Below are 21,818 nucleotides of genomic sequence, written 5' to 3' on the forward strand. Positions count from 1 at the left end.
GGAAACGTCTGGTTTTTAATGAAATATCTACATAGATGTATAGAGGCCCATTTCCAGCAACTATCACTCCAGTGTTCTAATGGTACATTGTGTTTGCTAATCGCCTTAGAAGACTAATGGATGATTAGAAAACCCTTGAAAACCCTTGTGCAATTATGTTAGCACAGCTGAAAACTGTTTTGCTGGTGAGAGAAGCTATAAAACTGGCCTTCCTTTGAGCTAGTTGAGTATCTGGAGCATCACATTTGTGGGTTCGATTATACTCTCAAAATGGCCAGAAAAAGAGAACTTTCATGTGAAACTCGCCAGTCTATTCTTGTTCTTAGAAATGAAGGCTATTCCATGCGAGAAATTGCGAAGAAACTGAAAATTTCCTACAACGGTGTGTACTACTCCCTTCAGAGAACAGCACAAACGGGCTCTAACCAGAGTAGAAAGAGAAGTGGGAGGCCCCGGTGCACAACTCAGCAAGAAGACAAGTATATTAGAGTCTCTAGTTTGAGAAATAGACGCCTCACAGGTCCTCAACTGGCAGCTTCTTTAAATGGTACCCGCAAAACGCCAGTGTCAACGTCTACAGTGAAGAGGCGACTCCAGGATGCTGGCCTTCTAGGCAGAGTGGCAAAGAAAAAGCCATATCTGAGACTGGCCAATAAAAAGAAAAGATTGATATGGGCAAAAGAACAAAGACATTGGACAGAGGAAGATTGGAACAACGTGTTATGGACAGACGAATCAAAGTTTGAGGTGTTTGGATCACACAGAAGAACATTTGTGAGACGCAGAACAGGTGAAAAGATGCTGGAAGCGTGCCTGACGCCATCTGTCAAGCATGGTGGAGGTAATGTGATGGTCTGGGGCTGCTTTGGTGCTGGTAAAGTGGGAGATTTGTACAAGGTAAAAGGGATTTTAAATAAGGAAGGCTATCACTCCATTTTGCAACGCCATGCCATACCCTGTGGACAGCGCTTGATTGGAGCCAATTTCCTCCTACAACAGGACAATGACCCAAAGCACACCTCCAAATTATGCAAGAACTATTTAGGGAAGAAGCAGGCAGCTGGTATGCTGTCTGTAATGGAGTGGCCAGCGCAGTCACCAGATCTCAACCCCATTGAGCTGTTGTGGGAGCAGCTTGACCGTATGGTACGCAAGAAGTGCCCATCAAGCCAATCCAACTTGTGGGAGGAGCTTCAGGAAGCGTGGGGTGACATTTCTACAGATTACCTCAACAAATTAACAGCTAGAATGCCAAAGGTCTGCAATGCTGTAATTGCTGCAAATGGAGCATTCTTTGACGAAAGCAAAGTTTGAAGAACAAAATTAATATTTCCAATAAAAATCATTATTTCTAACCTTGTCAATGTCTTGACTATATTTTCTATTCATTTTGCAACTCATTTGATAAATAAAAGTGTGAGTTTTCATGGAAAACACGAAATTGTCTGGGTGACCCCAAACTTTTGAACGGTAGTGTATATACTCAGATTTGTTTCTAGATGTGTATCATCCGAGTGTTGCAATTGTTGGTCTCTTCTAATGCACTTGAAAAGGCTTCTTTGAATTGTCAAATATCTAGCATTGCTCAGGTTTTAACTGCCAGCATTACAGTGGGGAGATATTTTGTGTGAATTGATTATTTGCTGTGTCATATTTTGCTCACAAATGGTTCAGATTAGATGTAGGAGAGAGCCATCTTTTGGTCATTGAGGTAGAATAACTAGTTGAAGGGCCCATATTGTGTAAAATAGATTTTCTGGGCTTTTACTATCCGTAATTACTTGAAGGGGGTCAGTAGGGACCCTCAAAGTATGAAAACAGTCACTCTGCGGACTTTTTCACTCATTCAATTCTAAGAAATATGTTATCTAAACGTCTCGTTTCGTACTTCCTCCCCCGTATGATGTCATTCGGGATCGCACTCGTCTCTCAGCCCCACCAAGCCGGTACCAGTCCAGCCTCTGAACGTAACGTAGACGTTAATCTGTATTGAAACTCCGTTGTGAAACTCTGTACTGTGACTCGGGACGTTACTCCTACATTGGCCGACTGTCCTGCTAAAACTTGAACAAACATGAGGACGGTGTAACTTACCGTTCAGAAACATCCTGTTGAAACCTACTGTAAATATATGGCTGGTCTTCTATAGCGGTATCCAAACATAACAACGTGACTTTCAGCTGTGTTTACCAGAGAGATCGTAAATGCGCCAGAATGAGACCAGTGATAGGCCTGGTCGCGTGTCACTCAAAGTGCAGTCAGCCAATCAGAGGAGGGGCTCAAGAGGCAGGTGAAAACAGCCTGTTCTGTCTGCAGCTCCAGAGAGGAGGCAGAAGAGAGGACATGGAAATACACATTGCAGCAGTTTTTTGCGACTTTAAACCACTGATATATCCTCTTAGGGGGACCAATACCTCAAATCCCAGAAAAGTGTAAAATATGGGCCCTTTAAGGAGTTGACAACATGCTATTTTTACTGGTAGGTTGTTATTTACATAGCTGGTATAGACAATACATCAATGTTGTCAAATATATAACACACAAAAAAGGTAAGGAGCAAATACTTTGAGACGCATGTATGTTTACAGACCTCCACACACTGGACCTCCAAAAGGGGGTAACATTGATCAGAATAACAATAAATGTACATATGTCCTTATTAAACTTATTTGCTCTACCACAGTCCATGTTCAAGCTGACCTCTTTTGTTTACTTGTTCCCTCTTGCGTTGTCAAATTTGGAAAAAATACCCGTTCACTCATGACGTGGGCGCTGCTTGGTCATGTGACTTGTCGTCACTACTCTCCAGCCAGGAACTAGTGCACCGGGCAGACCGACATGTGAGTTTGTTGACACTGATGAGTTGCATGTATGTTCACCATTGATGAAAGGTTCATTTGACTCCATTAATCACCGAGTATCTGTTCACTCTCTTAAATGTCCGCACATGACAGTTTGCGCTGCGTGAAACCGCAGTGAGTTAATAATAGCCTGCTAGCTAGCTACCAAACAGTTAACTCAGTTAGCCAAGGTAGCTAGGTGATGTTGCTCCAGTATTAACGTGCTACTTACAGATGTATCTGAGTTCACTGTTGGTTCTGCAGCTGAGACGTGTTGTTGCTGCTTTCAGTGAGTGCACCAGCACAGGGATGTTATGCAGAGCAGGCGGCCATGGCCTGGAAGTCGAGGACCCGCAGTCTGCAAGTGTTTGACACGGAGCTGAGCGCTGACACGGTGGAGTGGTGTCCTGTGTCCCCGTGCCACAACATCCTGGTCTGCGGGACTTATCAGCTACACAAAGGGGTGAGTTTAAACAAGATCAGGCCCAACTGTGTTGTACATCCTTCACCTGTCATATGGACACAAACTCATGCCTGTCAACACTAATTTAGTTCGTTTCCATATAATTTAAAGTAAACATTTGTTTGCCTTTGATGTCAGTAAGTACATCAGATAAAAATACACAGACATATCAATATCAGTTTATGTTTACGAAATTACATTTAGTACAGTATAGACAATGCAGCAAAGATATGTATTATCTGTATAATGTTTATTTGTTCTGTGTATTTGATTGTATGTGTTTTTTTGTTTATAGTTATTTATAATAGTATTTACCTGTAAAACCTCAAGCCTCAGATACATTTCTTTCTCGTAAGGGTTTGAAAATGACATGTGTAATCATTGACTTTTTCACATTCCAAATGTATTTAACTCCGTAATATGGGTATAGTCAAGCTCTATTCTCCACATCAACTCAAGGAATCCTAACCTACTAAACAAAATTTCTTATTAGTTAGTTTTTTTTAAGATTAAATGTGTCGAAACATGTAAATGCCCTATGTCTTGCGGACTGAACTTTGGTTGACTCATCAAAGAACCCTGTAATTCAATTAAATGTTCGAATTTTAGTTGTTTTGTAATGTTCACCATATGAAGCCTGTATAGTGAAATGTGATGTTCATTGCAAACAAAAAATACTGAGTAATTTTAAGTCTGCTTTTTGTGATTTATTTCATGCAGCAGTAGCAGGTACACAATAGCGTTACACTCATTGAAGCTCCTGTTCGTGTCCTGCTGTAGCCTGATGCATGATGCATTTTTCCTGTAGGTAGGAGTAGAGGACGCCACGCCGAGACGGACTGGTCGATTGTACCTTTTTGACTTTCGGCGAGAGGAATCAGTGGGTCCTCCTCTCACCGAGCTGCAGCGCTTTGACACTGCTGCTATTTTAGATCTGAAGTGGTAAGAAATCAGGCTTGACCAATGTGACTGTTGTCTTTCACTGTTTTGCTTCCTTCTTATTGATTGTTTTCCATATTCTTAGGTGCCATGTGCCAGTGTCAGGAAAGGCAGTCCTGGGAGCAGCAGCGGCAACAGGGGAGCTGCAGCTGTACACACTGTCTGACAGTCAGGTGAGAAATTATGACATCAGAGTAATCACAGTCACTGAAGTCTTATATCATTCTGCATTTAACTGATGTTTGTTTACAAAGTCAGCATATATGGTTTTTGACAGCACACATGATCAATAATAATCCACATCTCAGAACAAAAATGTATTATGTTGTTTGAAAGCAGCCTGTCCTACCACAGTAAATCCAACTGTCAGTTAGACTTGTTGTGGCTGTTTTTGTGTTCTGCACTTATGAACGTGTGTATCCAGTAGGATGGCAGCTGCAGTCTGCAAACTCTGAGAAGTCTGGAGGTGGGCGCAGAGCGCCTGGCTCTGTCATTAGATTGGTCCACTGGAAGAATGGACAGGTGAGATAGTTTTCCAATGAGCAGTATCATATTTTGTAAATAAGTCAGTGTGATTGTGTCAAGTTCTGATTTTGATGTGTCCCCTGTTTGTGTCAGCAGCAGTGATGTGCGGGTAGTGTGCAGTGACTCCGCAGGCTGTGTTAGCGTGCTCTCTCTGGCTGAGGGTGCTCTGACATCTCTTTCGCAGTGGAAGGCCCACAACTTTGAGGCCTGGATCTCAGCCTTCTCATACTGGAATACACAGCTGGTTTACTCTGGTAACGCCCATTTAAAACGGTGGTCTGTCACCTTCCGTACCTCTTTCTTTTTTTGGCCGTAAGCCTATCGAAATGGTCATATTTTATCTCATATATGAACATGGATATTCATTTTTATTCCGACAGGGCCGTATGTCAGAATGCAAATGTCTGCATGATAGTCTCTTGACACTCTGTGGAGTTCCTCTGGCCAGCGCCCTAGTAAGAACTTTGTCTGAGCGAGCTGATATGAGAGCACAGCTGGATTCTCAGATTTCTGTTGTGAATGCGTCTGAGTGGAGTATCTCCTGCTGTGTTGTTCACGTGTGAAAGGCAAACTCAGAAAACAGTCTGGACCCAATTGTGCAGACATCCTTCTGAGTTCATGTCTGAAAATGGCTTATGTACCTTTATAGGTACTTATCAATTGAAGAAGTTAATGTAACAACTATAGTATGTCATACAAGAGCATATTGTGTATGATGTTATTTTATTGTCTTAAACTTGTGGATAAAAACAAACATATTCTCGCTATCTGTAAGCTCAGTTTCACTCAGTGGATTTATAGTACTTACTGATCTCAACACGGTTTCACAAACACAGCTCTTTGTAGCCTGAGTTTAGTTTCAGGTTCCTGAAATGTTTGATAATCCCACAGAAGAAGAAAAAAGTTAGACATAGAAATCAGGGATGTTTTGCCTCCTCCACTTTTGCTGGGATGTAAACTTAGTTGAGTGATGCTACCTTAACAAAGCAAATCTGGGATCAGCAGATTGGTAATCTCAGTTAAAGGAAATACTCAGCGCATGACCTAAATACATCTATTATTTGTTCCTCTATGCTTTATTGACACAAGTAAAGAAAAGGAAAAATTAATATTTTATTAATGGTGTTGTGTTTTTCTGAAATGTTATTTTATATATATATATATATATAAATGTATGGTGCAGCAGGGGACCCACTCAGATGGCAAGACCTGACAAGGGATATTTGCTTTACTACTCTTTCTACAACACATTGTCCAATTTATATGCAGATAATAAAAGCTTTTACATTAACTGCTAAACAAACTGTTTTTAACAAAAATTATCACTCCCTTTCAAGTATTTATAAAAGCAAAAAAAGTTTTCAGTAGCACTTACCTATAGCATTTTGTAGTTGGCTTTCTTGAAGAAAATTGTACTTTCTTGATTCTTGTTGTTCTGGGTTTGTACCCTCATGGTTGAATGCACTTATTGTAAGCCGCTTTGGATAAAAGCGTCAGCTAAATGAAATGTAATGTAATATAAGTTTCATATCAGTGTCTACATACAGTATATGTGTGAGAGCAACATACCACCAGTTTCGTCATCAACCATAACTAGTTTTTGAGCACAAGTTTTTAATCCCTGCATGTAAACATTCTATGTCTTTCCTCACCAGGTGGTGATGACTGCAAACTTAAGGGTTGGGATCTCAGGGTGGGTCCCTCCTGCCCCACATTTACCAGTAAAAGGTGAGTACTGATGCATGAATCCGGACTGTCCATTTAGAGGCATAGAACTATAGAAGCATAGTGACACTTTTGTCTTGTTCTCTGAAAGGCATTCAATGGGTGTGTGCAGTATTCATAGCAATCCACATCGGGAACACATCCTGGCTACAGGCAGGTAAATATTCCAGTGACGTAAATTGTTATGTGTCAATTGTGATTTCAATGTGTTTGTAAGTCTTGGTATTGGCTTCTCTTCCTGCAGCTATGATGAGCAGGTTCTGCTGTGGGATGGCAGGAACATGCAGCAGCCTCTCAGTGAGAGTGCCATGGGTGGTGGAGTGTGGAGGCTGAAGTGGCATCCGACCCATCAGGACCTGCTGCTGGCAGCCTGCATGCACAACGACTTTCAAATCCTTCACTGCCAGCAGGCCCTAGGTGAGCATGAATGAGAGATGAAGAAGGAAAAACTCGCTCTGGTATCAAATGTGAACTTTGAAAGTCAACATACAAGCGTGGAAATGTAGTTTCTTCCAATGGCTGTAGGAACTTTATCCATTAATCCACCATTACTTTGACTACTTCAACAAAAAAGATTTGATTTCTAGATGCTTGCATTGTCTTGAGTTAAACCTTCGCTTCGAATTGATCCGGGCAACCCTTCATACTGTATGCATCAGATAACATTTGTTATTATTATTGACATTTAATGTCACAACATTTTTGAAGGTAGTTCACAAGAAAGAAAATTATTTTATGACTTTTTGCCTTTTGTGTTTGTTTGTTCATGCAAAAAGGACCTGAAGAACAAAACATGTAACTGTCCAAATACTGGGTGTTGGTGCTCAAACAGTTGCTGTTTGAGCACAGAGTTTCACTGTAACCATGTTGTTCTCCTGTCACTGTCCAGAGGCCAGTGGAGGAGCCTGTCCTGTCGTCGCCTCCTACATCCTCCACAACTCACTTGCGTACGGAGCTGACTGGTCCCGACTGTCCCTGGAGCAGCCTGCTCCCTGCTCCCCTCCCCCTGGAGAACCAAAGGAAAGCCTCATAGAGACCAGAGGAGGGGGACACCTAAGGATTCAGTACGAATCTCCCACTGCCAGCTTTGATACGTCCCTGGAGGATGATGCCGGACGATACATCCCAGAGGGCATTGAAGCACCATCCTCCACCCCTACAGCAGGCCCTGCCCTCAACCCTGATGGTGATGCCCCCTCACTGTCCTGTCTACTCGCAAGCTGCTCATTCTATGACCATATGATGCATGTGTGGCGCTGGGACTGGACGATAGATGAGGCTCATAAGGAATCTGAGCAGCAAACATCTTCTATCAAATTATAAAATGAACCAAAGCCCAGCTATGACATACTGTTATCAAGTTCCTTTCCCTCTGCAATACCTTATCGCAAAATGTTTAAGTAACAAAACCCTATATTTTCATAATTACATTGATTTTTATAAACTTGTATTTAAACAGATTATGTACAGTCCTTATACTGTTTATTACAATATAACCATTCACCCGTAACTCATTCTCATTTTGTTAGACATTTTTTCCTCTGAAACACCTTGTTTGACGACCAGCATGAATTTAACATACAGGGAACCATGCAGCATGTGTGAATGTTTCTGATGGCTGTTGAGTCTCAAAGGGAAATTATCTCTGTGATCCTCTACCTCTCCAGGCCCCTTGTATCTTTGATTTAATTGTTATTGGCATTTTGACCAGGTTTAATGTGCTTGATTTGATTTTTATCCCCGACCAGCTTAATGAAGGATGATATCAAGACTGAGTAGTGAACCTCCTCTAGAAAACCCTCTTTGCATCTGTTAAGTCAGCGTCTGTGCTGCTGCCCTGAAATCTGAGGTGATTTTTGCCATTTGATGATTTTGGAAACATCACAGTTGTAGATTAAAATGTGAAGAGGTCACTTTTTACCGCTGTTTACATTCATTGCACTTTCTGACAAATAAATGACAACTTCTGCATTCATTGTGTATATCTCAACTTTGTCACTAGTGAACTTTTTTTTTTTTTTTTTTTTAATTAAGAAGTTCAGAGAAACAAACAAATAAAACGCTCTGAATAATCATGCTCATTTGCAAACCCGCAACCCACTTGTAAATGCTGATTAGCTCGAACTGTTCGGCTGATAATAATGCAATAATGAATGAACAATTCTGTCACATTGATCTCAAGTTTATTCTGTTTGGTCACTTAAGTAACAGAAAAATCAACGACATGAAGGAAACTGGTTTTCTGAACCGAAAGGTCAGCCTTAGTTGTGATGTGTCTCCTCAAAGTGTCACGTGTGGATCTGCAGCTTTATGTCCAGTTGATCAGAAACCTGTGCCTTCACTTGTGAATACATTACAAGTATCTTTAACGCACATAGTTCTTGGGATAGAGCTTGAAGAGCTTCCCTTCTTGTGTGGGCTCAAATCCATATTTCTCTAGCTGCTCTTTGCTGAAGGTGCCGTCTTCAAAGTCTTTCTTGATCTGAGGGGCCACCACCTCAGCAAACACACTCTGTGCTGTGAGGGGAGGCTCAATTCCTCTGGGTGAGCGATACGAGACGTAGGGCTTTAGCTTGAATCCCTCCAGGTTGGGCACCACAAACTCAGGAATCATGGCTCTTATGGCCAGAAACTTTCTGCTAGAGAGATTCAGTCCAGTGGGCCTTGCGCCCCTGCCTTTATTATGAGTCCTTGATCCTCGCTTGCTGGTGAACTCAGACATCCTGTCCGCTCCTCTCACCAGACCCCTCATCAGAGTAGATAACACACCCATGGTGCCACAGTTTCCTCCTCAAAGAGTAGAGAAAACCTGCAGAGAAGGCATGAAATTGAATGAAGAAAATATCAAGTACGAGAGGGGAGCTGGGATTCTCCACCAGCATAAGGTGTCATCTTGTTTCTCACAAGGAACAGTTACTTATAATCATGTAAATGCAAATGAATAAAAAACATACAATATATAGCAAGCATTAAATAAGTCCAATGGAATCACCGTCTTCAACTATGATGCGTTCAAGTTACTTCCAAATGTTTGTTTTGGCTTCTTGAGCTGATACATGGTTTTTCATAGATTGTCAATCCCCCAAATATTTTGTTGAGTGTTTTGTTTGGTTCCTATATGTTGCATGCCCTCTGGCCTAGACAGTGTTGTTGTATACAAGCTGCAGTTTCCCCAGTTGAGTTTATAAACAGAATTTGTTCAATTAAATTCATTAAGAGTTTTTACCACACTGTTCGATGTGGAGTAGAAATCAGATGAGGAAAACATGATAAACCTGCTGTGTTGCCCGCAGTAAACTGATATCTCGTTCACTCGCTAGCTAACTTACAAGCTATTGGATGCTACGTCGTCTGCTAAAACGCTAGCTGTGGATTAAGATGAAATATTAGATACAGTTTAAACTATTATAATTGTACACCGCTCACACATTTATACATATAGTTGAAATAATGCAACATTTATCTCCTCTCACCTTGAGCACACAGTCGCTCCTGTGTCAGTATCGTGTGTGACAGTGTAAAGAAATGTGCAGTGATTGGCTGAGGAGCGCCGCCATCCGCCAATCAAATTCCGGGATACTACGTTTCATCTGTCAGGGACTGCGTGCGTGAAGCTACAGAGACAGGAAGAGAATCACCCTTCAAAATAAGATGTAGAAAAAACAGAATCTGTCGCTGTGCTTTGGATCATGTCTACGATACTTTTATACTTTAGTTTTAAGATGTACTGTTGGTTTAAAGTAGAGAATTTGGAAAATGGTAACCTCTGACTGGCATTGTTCCACATACATAAATGTAAAGTGGTAAAAACGTCTTCTTGTGTTTTTGAATGAAGCCGTTTTTTAATAGTTCATTGTCTACCTCCTAAAATATAAAGCTGATACATTCAATTTTTGCACCAAATTTGATACACTGATACAATTTCAATATATATGTTTATTAGCTTTGTTATATATTATCTGTTTATATTATCAATATTATATATTATCTGTTATATCATCTATGTTATATATCATCTGTTTATATCATATGACATTGGTTTATCTTACCTATATCATATATTATATGTTTATATTATCTATATCACATTCTGTTTATATTTCCCATATTACATACTATCTGTTATTATTAGGGCTGTCCAACATTACAATTTTTAACGATTCACGATTAATCCCCATTTCTACATGCCTGAAAAATCCCCATTTTCTATGTATATTGTTGTGGGAACTGAAAGATAAATGACAGAAGGCGGATATATACATTTAACATGTTTTTTATTGATGACAAGTCCAAATGATAGTTATAAAGATTGAAAAATTTAATTAAATAAAAACATACCACACCATAATTAAATGTGGCTGTCTCTTTGCTATGCCTCTGAGCAAACATAGGATGATGTTAGTTAGAACATTTTTTTTTAACAAACTCAAAGAACCTTTATCCTAAGCAGTTGGGGCATCTTAGCCTTTGCTCTTTTTTAAAAAGATTTTTTGCAAATATAGGATGGATGAATACATTTTTTTTCTTTTCTTTTTTAAATCAATCAAACAACCAAACCTTTACACAATTAAACGTGAATGTGAAATCTGAATCTGAGCTCATCTATAGAAGCAGTTTTGAGCCAGTTCACACTTAAAAAGAACGAGTTCCAAGTTCAGTTCATGCAGATGAAAATGAACTAGTTCACGTTCATAGTTATTCGGAATTTCCGAGATAATTATCTCAGAAAAACAGAACTTTTTTTTTTTTTTTTTTTTTAATGAAAACTTATCTCGGAATTTCCGAGATAATTATCTCAGAAAAACAGAACTTTTTTTTTTTCCAAGTGAATGCAATACGCTTCCGTAGAGGAGGACACAGAAACTCCAGCTCGGTACCAACCAGCTGCAGCTTCTGCTCTGATCACTGAGCAGCTGAGACCAGAGAAACTCTGTGTTTCACTGTTCTTCTACAAAGTCACTGACCGGCTGCTTCACTTGAACGAGCTCTGATCTCCCTGCGTGTGTCGCTCTGAGCGAGTGAGCGGGGGCGGGTATGGGTACATGGAGCGGGTCATTCTGCGCATGCGTTAATGCGTTAAAAAAATTAACGCGACAAATGAATCATCCCGCGTTAACGCGTTACTTTTGACAGCCCTAGTTATTATACATTATATATTATCTGTTTATATTATCCACATTATAAGTTCTCTGTTTTTGTTAACCTACATTATATATGACCTGTGTATATTATCTATATCATGTTATTTGTCTATATTACCAATATTATGTTTTCTCTGTTTATTTTACCAGTATCATTTTGTATTTGTTTATGTACAACTTTGTTTATAACCCCTGTTGTTGTACAACTGTTTGTTTTAGTTTTCTTTTTTAGAGTATTTGTAGTTTAAGTTTATTTGAATAATAAGATGTGAACAAATTACGCACAAAACAATTGCTCTTTTTAAATATTTATATAATTTGTGTCACTGAAAATCAACTTAAAATACAGCCTGTTGCGTCAAATCGGCGTCTCCGCACATTTCTGTGGTTTTAGTTTGAAGTATGACCGGAAATACAGTTTGTGTTTCAGCCTGCTCTCTTTACACTGTTGTTGAGGCATGTATGCTCAAAAACTTTGACAGAAAAAAGAAAGGTAAGTGTGAAAAACTGTTTGGTCAGTGTAGTTGGCAGATGTTCGCTGAAGCTAAGTGTGTTAACTCGTGTTTGTTGTGTTGTCTGTCAGTGCGCATTTGCTGCGTGTGTGTTTCACATGTGTCTCGTCCTTGTGTAGTGTAGCGGGTTGTAACCTCAGGAGGAGGATGAGCCCGCGGGCACAGGCTGTCAGAGAAGAATGGGAAAGTTAATGTCTGCTGGTTTTAACGTGAACTTTCACCTCTCTTCTTTCTCCATAAGTATCAGCTACAGGTTAATATCACACCATTAAAAGTGTGACTTCATCTGCTTCACCTGCACACTGCATGTTGTCATGTCAGCGGGGACCTGTCCCACTGTTGTGGTCAAAGTCTTCTGACTCGCTGTTAAAATGACTGATATTATTGATACTGATACTCTGGACCGTTTTCCAGAGTTGTGTGTTTGTGGCCATGTTGGACTGAAGCAGTGTTAAAGTGCAGGGGAGGAGGAGGAGGAGGAGGACTGGGGTGTCTCGTTACAAACACCTCTTTTGCTTCAGTCGGGTGGGGAGGTGGTCTTTCACCCACAGACCTTTGCCTCTGTGACCTGAGAGTCAGCTGACTGCACGTCCCCCTACTCAGTGTGGCTTGAGTAAAGTCCATGTGTGTGTTGTTTTACAAGTGTAGGAACCCTGGGAGTAGAACACGACATCAATGTTCAAGGCTTCTAGTCATAAGCTATTATTAATATATAATGGCAGCAGCTTTTCACCTGTGGTCTTCTTAATTATTGCAAAAACTAAATCTCAAATGAAATGTTACAGTTCTTAGTTTAAAATATGAAAGGTTCAGTGTGTAGAGTTTATTGACATCTAGCGGTGATGTTCCAGCTGAATACCGCTCACCTCACCCTCCCCTTCCAAACATTAAAGAGAACCTGTGGTAGCCTTCAGTTGTCAAAATATAGTTTGTCCAGTTTGGACGACTGTAAAAAACATGGCAGCCTCCATAGAGAGGACCCTCTCCCAATATAAATATAAAGTATTTAAATATAAAGGGCCCAACAAAGAAAACAACAATTTCTACAATTTAGATGAAACACACTTATATTAAGTTTCTGCCTATAGATCCCTTTCCCCTAACACTTACACACTGGACCTTTAAAGTGTTGATCACATTTTAATTTCACTCTTAGAGACTGCCTTTTAAAATGTTGTATTATTGTCTTTAAACAGGGATGGAGGACGACAATGAAGAGGAGAGCTGCATCATATACCCAGTATGTCCTCAACACCTTCATTACCCTTCATCTACCTACTAATTCCTCAAACGTCTGTCTGTCTGTATGTGGAAGCACTCATCTTATCGGCTTCACTCTTGGCATGTGTATTTTTACTGACCCAAGGAAGTGCAGTGTCAAATTTTGTGTGTTTTGGACATATAAAACGCTCAATATTAATAAACTGAATAAAAAGGTGACCATTACTCTGTAGCAGTCAATGGGGGCGGGGCAGCACGCCCTCAGTCTGGGAACCGAGTGGAACATGCTTTCTTCTACAGCAGTTCTCGGCAACAGGATCAAACTGTGTGTAATAATCACTCCCAGATTATAGAAACAATTTGTTTCTTTTTTTATTGCACCATATTGGACCGACACAAACATTCACGTGTGTCTCAGGTGCTGGCTGATCTCTGTCATATCAGCAACATTCATAGAATCATTTCCTCTTTGGCAATTTGAAAAAGCACAACCTACCTTTTGTTGCTATCATACTTAATATCGAGCAGAATTACAGGGGGTTCATTTTGAAAAGTTGTGAACTTGGGTCTGAAGATTGGGTCGGTTACTTAACGGACATCTGAAATTGCCAACATGCAATATATGAAAAACAACAGCAGTTCAGTAAATCATTCAAAATCATATGCCACACATGAGAACAATAATAAATAATAAAGCAAATTCAGTTTTATTTTATTAAAAACATTGACTATAAAATCATCATTGCAGATAAACCAGGTAAGATAAACTCAAAGTTTTTTTAACTTCACTCTGCACCATGGACTGTATATAAAAAGCTCTGCACACAAGCAATAAAAAGTGACAGTTTATTGTAGAACTGTTTGAGGAGGACTCACTAATGACAAAGAATAATTCTAAAGTAGCTCCTGAACATTAACACAGGACAAGAGAACAGCCCATAACAAACAGACAGGTTTAGAACGGGCACTGCATTAGTTGTTTAAAAGTTAAGCTCCACGTCCTTGGCAAATCACTTACGCACAAGGTTATGACAACACTTGAGTTTTAATAGCTCTGTGGATAACAAGACAAATGCTTTACAAATACTCTACAATGTGTTATGATATTCAGCTGATTATTGTGCCTTTATTTGGAGACATTTTAAAGAAAATGTATGGATTAAGTTTTTGTTGTCAAATTTTCAACTGAACATAATCCTTGTTCTGCTCTGTTTGCCTACACACTTTGATCACAGCCGACCCCCGAGTCCAGTTGATGTCATTCCCCCTTTGTTGTTTCTTATTGTTTCAGAGCCTTGTTCCTCTCGGCAGTGAGCTCAAGGCCAGGATGCAGCAGCTTGTGGAAGAAAGGATGGAAATCAATATGGTGACAGTCAATTTCTGACTCCAGTCATTTGACTGAGGCATATAAATGGCAGTTTTTTTGTTTTAAGGAATGCAACGAACATATTATTATCAGTCTTCATTTTCTTGTCTTTTAGCACAAATATCTATATATCTATTTTTTTGGGTTAAGCATTAAAGTCACGGCAGTTATTGCAGACAAAGCATGAACAGGCAGGGGCTTTTTCAATGACCTGTTTAACTGTTCAATGAACTGTTGTGTATAAATGTTTTGATATTTTTGCCTGTTTTTCTTCCAGTGGACGGCAGTGCTGATTGGATCTGTGACAGTCATATCAGTCGTTGGAGTGGTTGTGTTCCTTCTTTACAGAAGATACAAACAATCAAGTCAGTGCCCAGCATGCAGTACACCCTGTTCTATTCTAGAGCACATTTATGTCTAATTTATATCTAAACATTTTCAGTGTATAAATAAATACTGGTTATACCTGTACATTAACTAGCTGTTGACTCATATTAGATGATTTTACAATTTGTTAGTGTTTCAGAGAAAACATTCACTTTTCATATGAGCATGCAGTTTATGAGTTAGGTCTAAACAGTTATAAGTCAGGTAGTTGATAATATTTTAAAAAGTTATGTACATGCAAATGTAAAAGTAATCATGTAGTTTATTCATTCTTTAAAGGGAAAGTGTACAGCTCAAACATTGTTCACTTGGTTGTGAGTGCATGGATTTTCTTATTCTCAGGTGTGAGCATGAGAGGCATCGACTGGTTGATAGCTTACTTAGATTGCAGATGATCTTACAGAGGCTGTGTGGTGTGTTTCAGAGGTGGAGGCTGGTGTTCCTCATTATCGCTTCAGGAAGAGAGACAAGGTGATGTTCTATGGCAGAAAGATCATGAGAAAGGTCAGTTTCTTCTTAAACATCAAACTCAGTGTTGCTTGTGATTATAGACATAACATGTATTACACATTTAGCAAAAGGTCCTTTCTATCTCAAGGGTCCCCTGCTGCTGCAACATGGATTTTTTTTCTCCCAAAATGAGGATATTAACTATCACTAATGCTGCCATAGTTTGTTTCAATGATCCAAATGATTTATCTTGTGCTGTTGCAGGTTCAGACGTTGTCGTCTCCCCCTGCCTCTAACTCAAACTCAGCCTCTCGACAGAGAGTTAGGAAGAGGACCAAAGTTCTGTCTATAGCTCGCAAGTGAGTCTAAACAAACTATTTAAAGATAACTACTAAAGGCTTTATAAAATAATTGTTAAGAGTTTTTAATTTTGAAGTCGCAGCTCTTGTATCAAACATGGCTTGTAGACAAAATATATGACAAATGTGTTTTTTATATGTGCATGTCGTGATAGGATCTTGCGTATCCGGAGGGAGCCCCCCACCCTTCAGCCCAAGGAGCCCCCTCCCTGTCTGCTGGAGGCTGACCTGACTGAGTTTGATGTGCAGAACTCCCATCTCCCCTCTGAGGTGCTGTACATGTTGAAAAATGTCAGGTATGTAAAATCGAGCTGCTCCTCATGAGAAGGAATTAAGTCTTTATGTGGTCCCACAGTGATATAGAACTAATCAATGGTCATTGTATTAGAATGTGAACAATACAACTGCGATGATCAACCAATCAAAGAAAAGTTTTAGTAAAGTTTTAAGCAAATCTTCTCCTGTTGCAGTTGGAAGATAAAGATCTTGAGCTTCATAAAATTGTGATGGATATTTTCCCTTTTTATCTTAAATATAAAATATATTTTTTAGACCAGAGGTTTGAATCTATATGTTGCAAGCTATTATGATTTTCAACATCAAACAAGTATGACTGTGGATGGACAGTTACTATCAAGAGGATGGCAGTTCCTATAGCAACCATCTGTTAAAGAAGCGAGGCACGTTAATCCTTAAGGTTTTTATCACTATATAACATGTATTTAGTTCCATGCATGATTGCAACAGTCATTCAATGTAATGTATTTGCATTCTGTTATTGTATCTCTATTACTTTTTTGAGTAATTCTTATTACTTTTTCAATGTTGCACAAAGTCCAGCAATAACCATTAATTTCCATTAAACACGTAAATAAAGAAAAAAAACATAAATTCATCCACTAAAATTATAATTTCTAATGGAAATGCCAAAGAAAGAGACGACATGTCTCACTATTAGTAGTTTTTATTGTTAACGGTGGAGCCTAAGTTTCCACTTGTGTACCCATGGTGGATCGAATCACAGGACATGACAGTATCACTGCACAGTCCAGGAAAACAACCGCCAATCCACACCTTTATCTACACACATCACATAATGTGGAAACCCTAACACTGTTAGTTTAAATCTGTAGACTTCTGTATTAAAACTACACGATACATTCAAACCTTAGATAAAACAAAGATAAGTTGTGGCTGAGGGGTAGAGCGTTTGTCCTCCAACCAGAAGGTCAGTAGTTCAATCCCCAGTCTTCCCCATCTGCATGCCGAAATGTCCTTGGGCAAGATGCTGAACCCCGAATTTCCCCTCATAGAACAAAGAAGTATGTATGAATGTGTGTGTGAATGGCAAATTGTAATATAAAGTGCCTTCAGTGGTCATCAAGACCTGGAAAAACACTATATAAATACAAACCATTTACTCATGGTGTGTTTGCTGTGGTTAATACATATGTGCTTTTGAAAAGAACTCAAGAGACGTATATTTTTAAAATCAAATTGAGCATATCGTCACTTCAGGCAAGTCACAAAGTCAAGCTCAGCCACAATCCAGTATGTCAGCTGACAGCATATCTCTATGCCAGCCCGATTGGCTGATGGCTCAGCTGATCCCTTTCCATTAATTCAATTGGCAAAGCTCAAATTGTGCGTTGTATTTTAGCTGCCTACTCTTCCTGCTTCCACAGCAAGCCTCTTCACATCCCACCTCGACCCCAGCACCTCCTTTTCCTACTGAATCTGGCCTAATCAGTGTCATGCGTTGATGTCTGCTCTGTTCTGTGCTGGGGTCTTTTAGCTGTTACCCTCCCTGCCTTACTTTCCATTAAGGCTCATGGAAGGGTAGGGGGGTGTTCTCTCCCTACCTTATGCATATGCATGAGGGCAGGGAGGTCTCAGAACAGAGCTATTTCACCAAATATAACTTATTGCAATTATTGAAATCAAATAAATCTTGATGAAAGTGGTTCTGACTGAACTTGCCTTTACCCCCAGTAACTACAGGTGTTGTCAAACTAAGGTTAAGGAGAGCAACAGATCAGAACATAAGGACAGATCACTGTCATGATTCAGGTGTACAGAATCAGAACTGGACTTACTCTACCTCAGACTGAACAGACCTTAATTTCTTTTTTTACCGTGGGAATTCCCTAACTTGCATTGTTATGTAGTGTGAAATTTTGGTAATTGTCATAAGTAGTTATATAATATCATATGTGTTGTCACCAGGGTGCTGGGCCACTTTGAGAAGCCTCTCTTTCTGGAGCTGTGTCGTCACATGGTGCTGATTCAGCTGCACCAGGGAGAGGGACTCTTCCGACCAGGTGACACGGATGACAGTATTTACGTGGTTCAAGATGGCCGCCTGGAGCTGTGCATCCGCGAGATTGTAAGAGCACAACGCTGAAACACCTACAGCATCACAAAGTCACTAAGACGTTTGTCACCCATTTGCTCTCTGCTTTGTGTATATTGATGATCAGTGTGTGTGGGAAATCTAACCTGTGTTCTGGAAGTTCTTTTGCTGTCATATTAAAATGTGATTGTTTTCTCACTGCAGGACGGTACAGATGCTGTGGTGAAGGAAGTTTTACCAGGAGACAGTGTTCACAGTTTGCTCAGTATCCTAGACATTATCACTGTACGTTTGATGTTACTCATCACCCTTTGTCTCCTTTTGGTCTTTATCTGTGTGCAGGCCTGTTTAAATGTACACAGTATGGGGGGAAAGTGGTCCAGTTACACACAACATATAGTTACACCACCAGGCTTGCTTTAACCAGAACAGTGACTTACATTCTGTAAAATGTCTATATTTTATCTTCATCTTCTGTGCTGTTCGCTTTATTCTCATTACAACATTCTGTAGAATGACTTAATTTACTTTCTGTGAGTTTTTTGCTGTAATAGCGTCCGGTTTTCTCCACAAAGTTTTCTTTTTCTATTTCAGGGCTACCCAGCACCTTACAAGACAGTGTCAGCACGAGCTGCAGTTTCCTCCACTGTCCTGCGTCTTCCAGCTGCAGCCTTCCAGTCAGTCTTTGACAAATATCCCGAAACTCTTGTTCGAGTCATTCAGGTAAATTGTGCACTGACAGATATAGACATTGCAAGTACCTTCTCAGTCAGCGTTAAACATTCAACAGCATCATTTTCAGTGTCCATTTACTCATGTGTTTTGTCTTCCTTTCTATCAATCTTTCTATTCTATTATTTGTATGAACAGTACACTCCGTCTTATCCTGTTTCCCTCTCATAGATAATCATGGTGCGTCTTCAGAGAGTGACTTTCCTTGCCTTACACAACTACCTTGGCCTGACCACTGAACTTTTCAATACGGTAGTGTTTCTCTTTTTTAACTCATCTTTACTTTGTGTGGTCTGACATCAAAATATTTGACATCAGATCACCTCACTTTTATCTTGTGTGTTACTATCGTTGTCAACCCCACACACATCTACTTCATTCTCTACTCTGGTATGCAACAATGTCTCGAAAGTAAAAGAAATAGTAGTAACTCAGCAGTGGGGAAACTTGTTCCCTCAAGGGCCATTTTTAAAACATCCTATGGATCATGAGGTAGATAGGGTTGTCTGCTAACAAGAAGGTCGGTAGTTCGATCCCTGGCACGGAGGGAGAGAAAGCGCTGTGTATCAAAGCACTGGATGAATTTGTTGTTATAATATAATTATATAGTTGTTGTTATAATATTGTTATATATATTATATACTATAATGTAAACTATAACTATAATACTATACTATATATAATATATAATAATGATGTAGACTTGTGATTCTCAACCTTGGGGCCTGACCCCAAAATGAGTCACAAGATAATTTCTGGGGGGTCACTAGATGTTTGTATAGAATAGAATAATGTACTGTATTCAAAATAAAATTACATATTTTAGACAAGGAATCTTTGACCCTAACCCAAAATTAGGAGGTCCAGAGTCAAGTCTGAGAAAACAGTCAAAGTTGAGCACAATTTAATCATGAGGTTCAGAATTATGGCGTGGAAGATTATGATACAGAGAAACACATTTAAGCTTCCTCATCTGATCAGTCAGGACTGGTGTGGTACCACCAGCGACCCAACCCGTCCACCAAACCAACAACAGTAAGTGACGGGGCAAAAAAACCTGTCATCATAAACAAAGCATTATTTCTAAATTTAACTAAAAATATAAGGAAATTTGTGTAGGAACATCTGTTGATGATTGCAGTTCTAAAATGGTAAGTTGTGACTCGAATAGGTTCAAAATCACTGATGCAGACTATTATTAAATCTAATAAACCCATCAGTTCACAGGTGGAGCACATTTTGGCTGACCTCCTCCCACCATGTCCCTTTAACCATATTCTACCACTCAGTAAGAGAAGCTTTACAATTGAATAGAATTTTTCATTTACTAATGCTAATTGCCTGTGTTACAGGAGAGTCAAGCCATCTCCCTTGTGTCAGTGGCGCATGTTCTGGGTGAGACTCATTCACACAAAGGCCTTCGCAGGCAGCCTTCGCACTCTGATAATCTGGGCACCGAAAAAACTGATTCAGGTTGGAAACAGCAGCATTCTTTCAACATTATCCCTGTCAGGTCACAGTAATTTGTGTGTGTATAAAGATTGTCTAAAGTTCTGTTCTACTTTCTTGATACACATTACAACAGAAACGACCAACTTCTCGGACATCTCCTCATCAAAATACAAGAAATCTCGTTCTCTTTCTACCCCAGTGGCTGTTACAGGTACTGTATACACACAAAGTACCATTTCTTATAAAAAAGATACACACATAGAGTATATCATTTTATGTGTCTTTCTTGTCTTGATAGGTCATATATAATCTCTGTAAACTCTATAAACAATCTACAGTGGAATCCCCAAATTAGTGGCCGTTGCTCCCAGAGTCAAATTTGTTGTCAGACAATAGCCTGACAGAATAGAATGGGGGTAGAGATTGTGTAATATATGATGTCATTGAATTATGTCAACTCTGCATACACTTGTAAGTCGATTCAAACTGTATAAAATGTTTAAAATAGAAATATTACACATGTGAAAAGTAAATAAACATTGAAAATAAAGACACTTTCAAAACCTTGCATTCCTCCCAAAGAGCTGAGGTTAATGTCACTGCTGCTGCAGTGAAAACTAGCACCAAGAGAAGTATCAGCAGTTCATTCAACAGTAACAGATGCTGCATCCTCTAAGACACATCAGCATAGTGACATGCTTGCCCATCTCGCCATTTTAACTGGTGTAGTGTCAATGAGTATTGTTGCTGATACTAAACCTTTTTTTTCCTGCAGGTGAAATGTCATTCGCCCTCAACAGAGTTTATGAGCGGGACAGAGCTGCCAAAGAGGAGACAGTACCTCACAGTCCTGTGAAGGTCTCTGGATAAGAATTGTCTTTCTTCTTCTGACAGGTTGCATGGCAGGGATTTAAGGTCAGGTTTACTGAATATGTGAATTCAGACAACCACTGTTTTTTCCCCTTATGGAATTAGAAGCCACACTGCCCAGTAATTGGGATGCACAGTAATTCTTTTCACAAAGGAAATGAAGCTCAATCTAAGATTAGAGGATAGTGTGTGTCACTCTCTTTCTAATGCATTTTTAAATTAACATGGTACACGGTAGGGTCCCTTATAATGAGTGCCCAGTTGTTGTTTAATGTCCATTATATTGACCATTATATTTGTCTGTGTCTGTCTGTCTGCTCAGTCTATTCTGAAGAAGAGTGTCACAATGCAGCACACTCCGTCAGCTGTTTACCAATATAGTGATGCTGGAACAGGAAACGTCCACCAGAATAAAGTCAATGCCATTTTCCAAGCTGCCAAAAAGGACCTGCTGCAGGTCATCCAAATACAGGTAGCTTACAA

At 39.7% G+C, this 21,818-nt stretch overlaps 3 protein-coding genes across 7 annotated transcripts in view; 2 read left to right on the top strand and 1 right to left on the bottom strand.

Moving 5' to 3' along the window:
• Positions 1-2,754: 2,754 nt before the first annotated feature.
• On the top strand, positions 2,755-8,463 carry dph7 (diphthamide biosynthesis 7). 2 transcript variants are annotated; one of them, XM_034595804.1, is made up of 10 exons: positions 2,755-2,840; positions 3,131-3,303; positions 4,112-4,245; positions 4,328-4,415; positions 4,670-4,764; positions 4,864-5,021; positions 6,423-6,495; positions 6,584-6,649; positions 6,737-6,909; positions 7,382-8,463. In XM_034595804.1, exons 2-10 carry the CDS (start codon positions 3,172-3,174, stop codon positions 7,813-7,815), a joined length of 1,353 nt encoding a protein of 450 aa, XP_034451695.1. In that variant the 5' UTR covers positions 2,755-2,840; positions 3,131-3,171; the 3' UTR covers positions 7,816-8,463. The 2 variants fall into 2 exon arrangements, with proteins under 2 accessions (XP_034451695.1, XP_034451696.1); XM_034595805.1 differs by having other exon boundaries at positions 2,785-2,869.
• A 173-nt stretch (positions 8,464-8,636) lies between these two features.
• Positions 8,637-10,066, bottom strand: mrpl41 (mitochondrial ribosomal protein L41). The gene is made up of 2 exons (XM_034595891.1): positions 9,964-10,066; positions 8,637-9,301 (listed from the first exon to the last, which is right to left on the bottom strand). The coding sequence occupies exon 2, from the start codon at positions 9,263-9,265 to the stop codon at positions 8,858-8,860; it is 408 nt and encodes a 135-aa protein (XP_034451782.1). The 5' UTR covers positions 9,266-9,301; positions 9,964-10,066; the 3' UTR covers positions 8,637-8,857.
• A 1,974-nt stretch (positions 10,067-12,040) lies between these two features.
• Positions 12,041-21,818, top strand: part of pnpla7b (patatin-like phospholipase domain containing 7b) — a 52,302-nt gene continuing 42,524 nt past the window's right edge. For 3 of the 4 annotated variants that reach the window (XR_004614945.1, XM_034595726.1, XM_034595728.1), the window contains exons 1-15: positions 12,101-12,121; positions 13,340-13,385; positions 14,658-14,732; positions 15,010-15,097; positions 15,544-15,623; positions 15,834-15,928; positions 16,084-16,224; positions 18,155-18,314; positions 18,486-18,566; positions 18,876-19,004; positions 19,185-19,265; positions 20,366-20,486; positions 20,599-20,676; positions 21,241-21,323; positions 21,658-21,807. Coding sequence is in view for 3 of the 4 variants with exons in the window: in XM_034595726.1 (XP_034451617.1) it covers positions 13,344-13,385; positions 14,658-14,732; positions 15,010-15,097; positions 15,544-15,623; positions 15,834-15,928; positions 16,084-16,224; positions 18,155-18,314; positions 18,486-18,566; positions 18,876-19,004; positions 19,185-19,265; positions 20,366-20,486; positions 20,599-20,676; positions 21,241-21,323; positions 21,658-21,807 (1,404 nt within the window). In the remaining variant the exon portion in view is untranslated. Of the gene's footprint in view, positions 12,122-13,339; positions 13,386-14,657; positions 14,733-15,009; positions 15,098-15,543; positions 15,624-15,833; positions 15,929-16,083; positions 16,225-18,154; positions 18,315-18,485; positions 18,567-18,875; positions 19,005-19,184; positions 19,266-20,365; positions 20,487-20,598; positions 20,677-21,240; positions 21,324-21,657; positions 21,808-21,818 lie in introns of all 4 variants that reach the window. The other variant, XM_034595727.1, reaches the window with a different exon arrangement.

Source organism: Hippoglossus hippoglossus, chromosome 9 (genome assembly GCF_009819705.1).
Source record: "Hippoglossus hippoglossus isolate fHipHip1 chromosome 9, fHipHip1.pri, whole genome shotgun sequence".
NCBI lineage: Eukaryota > Metazoa > Chordata > Actinopteri > Pleuronectiformes > Pleuronectidae > Hippoglossus > Hippoglossus hippoglossus.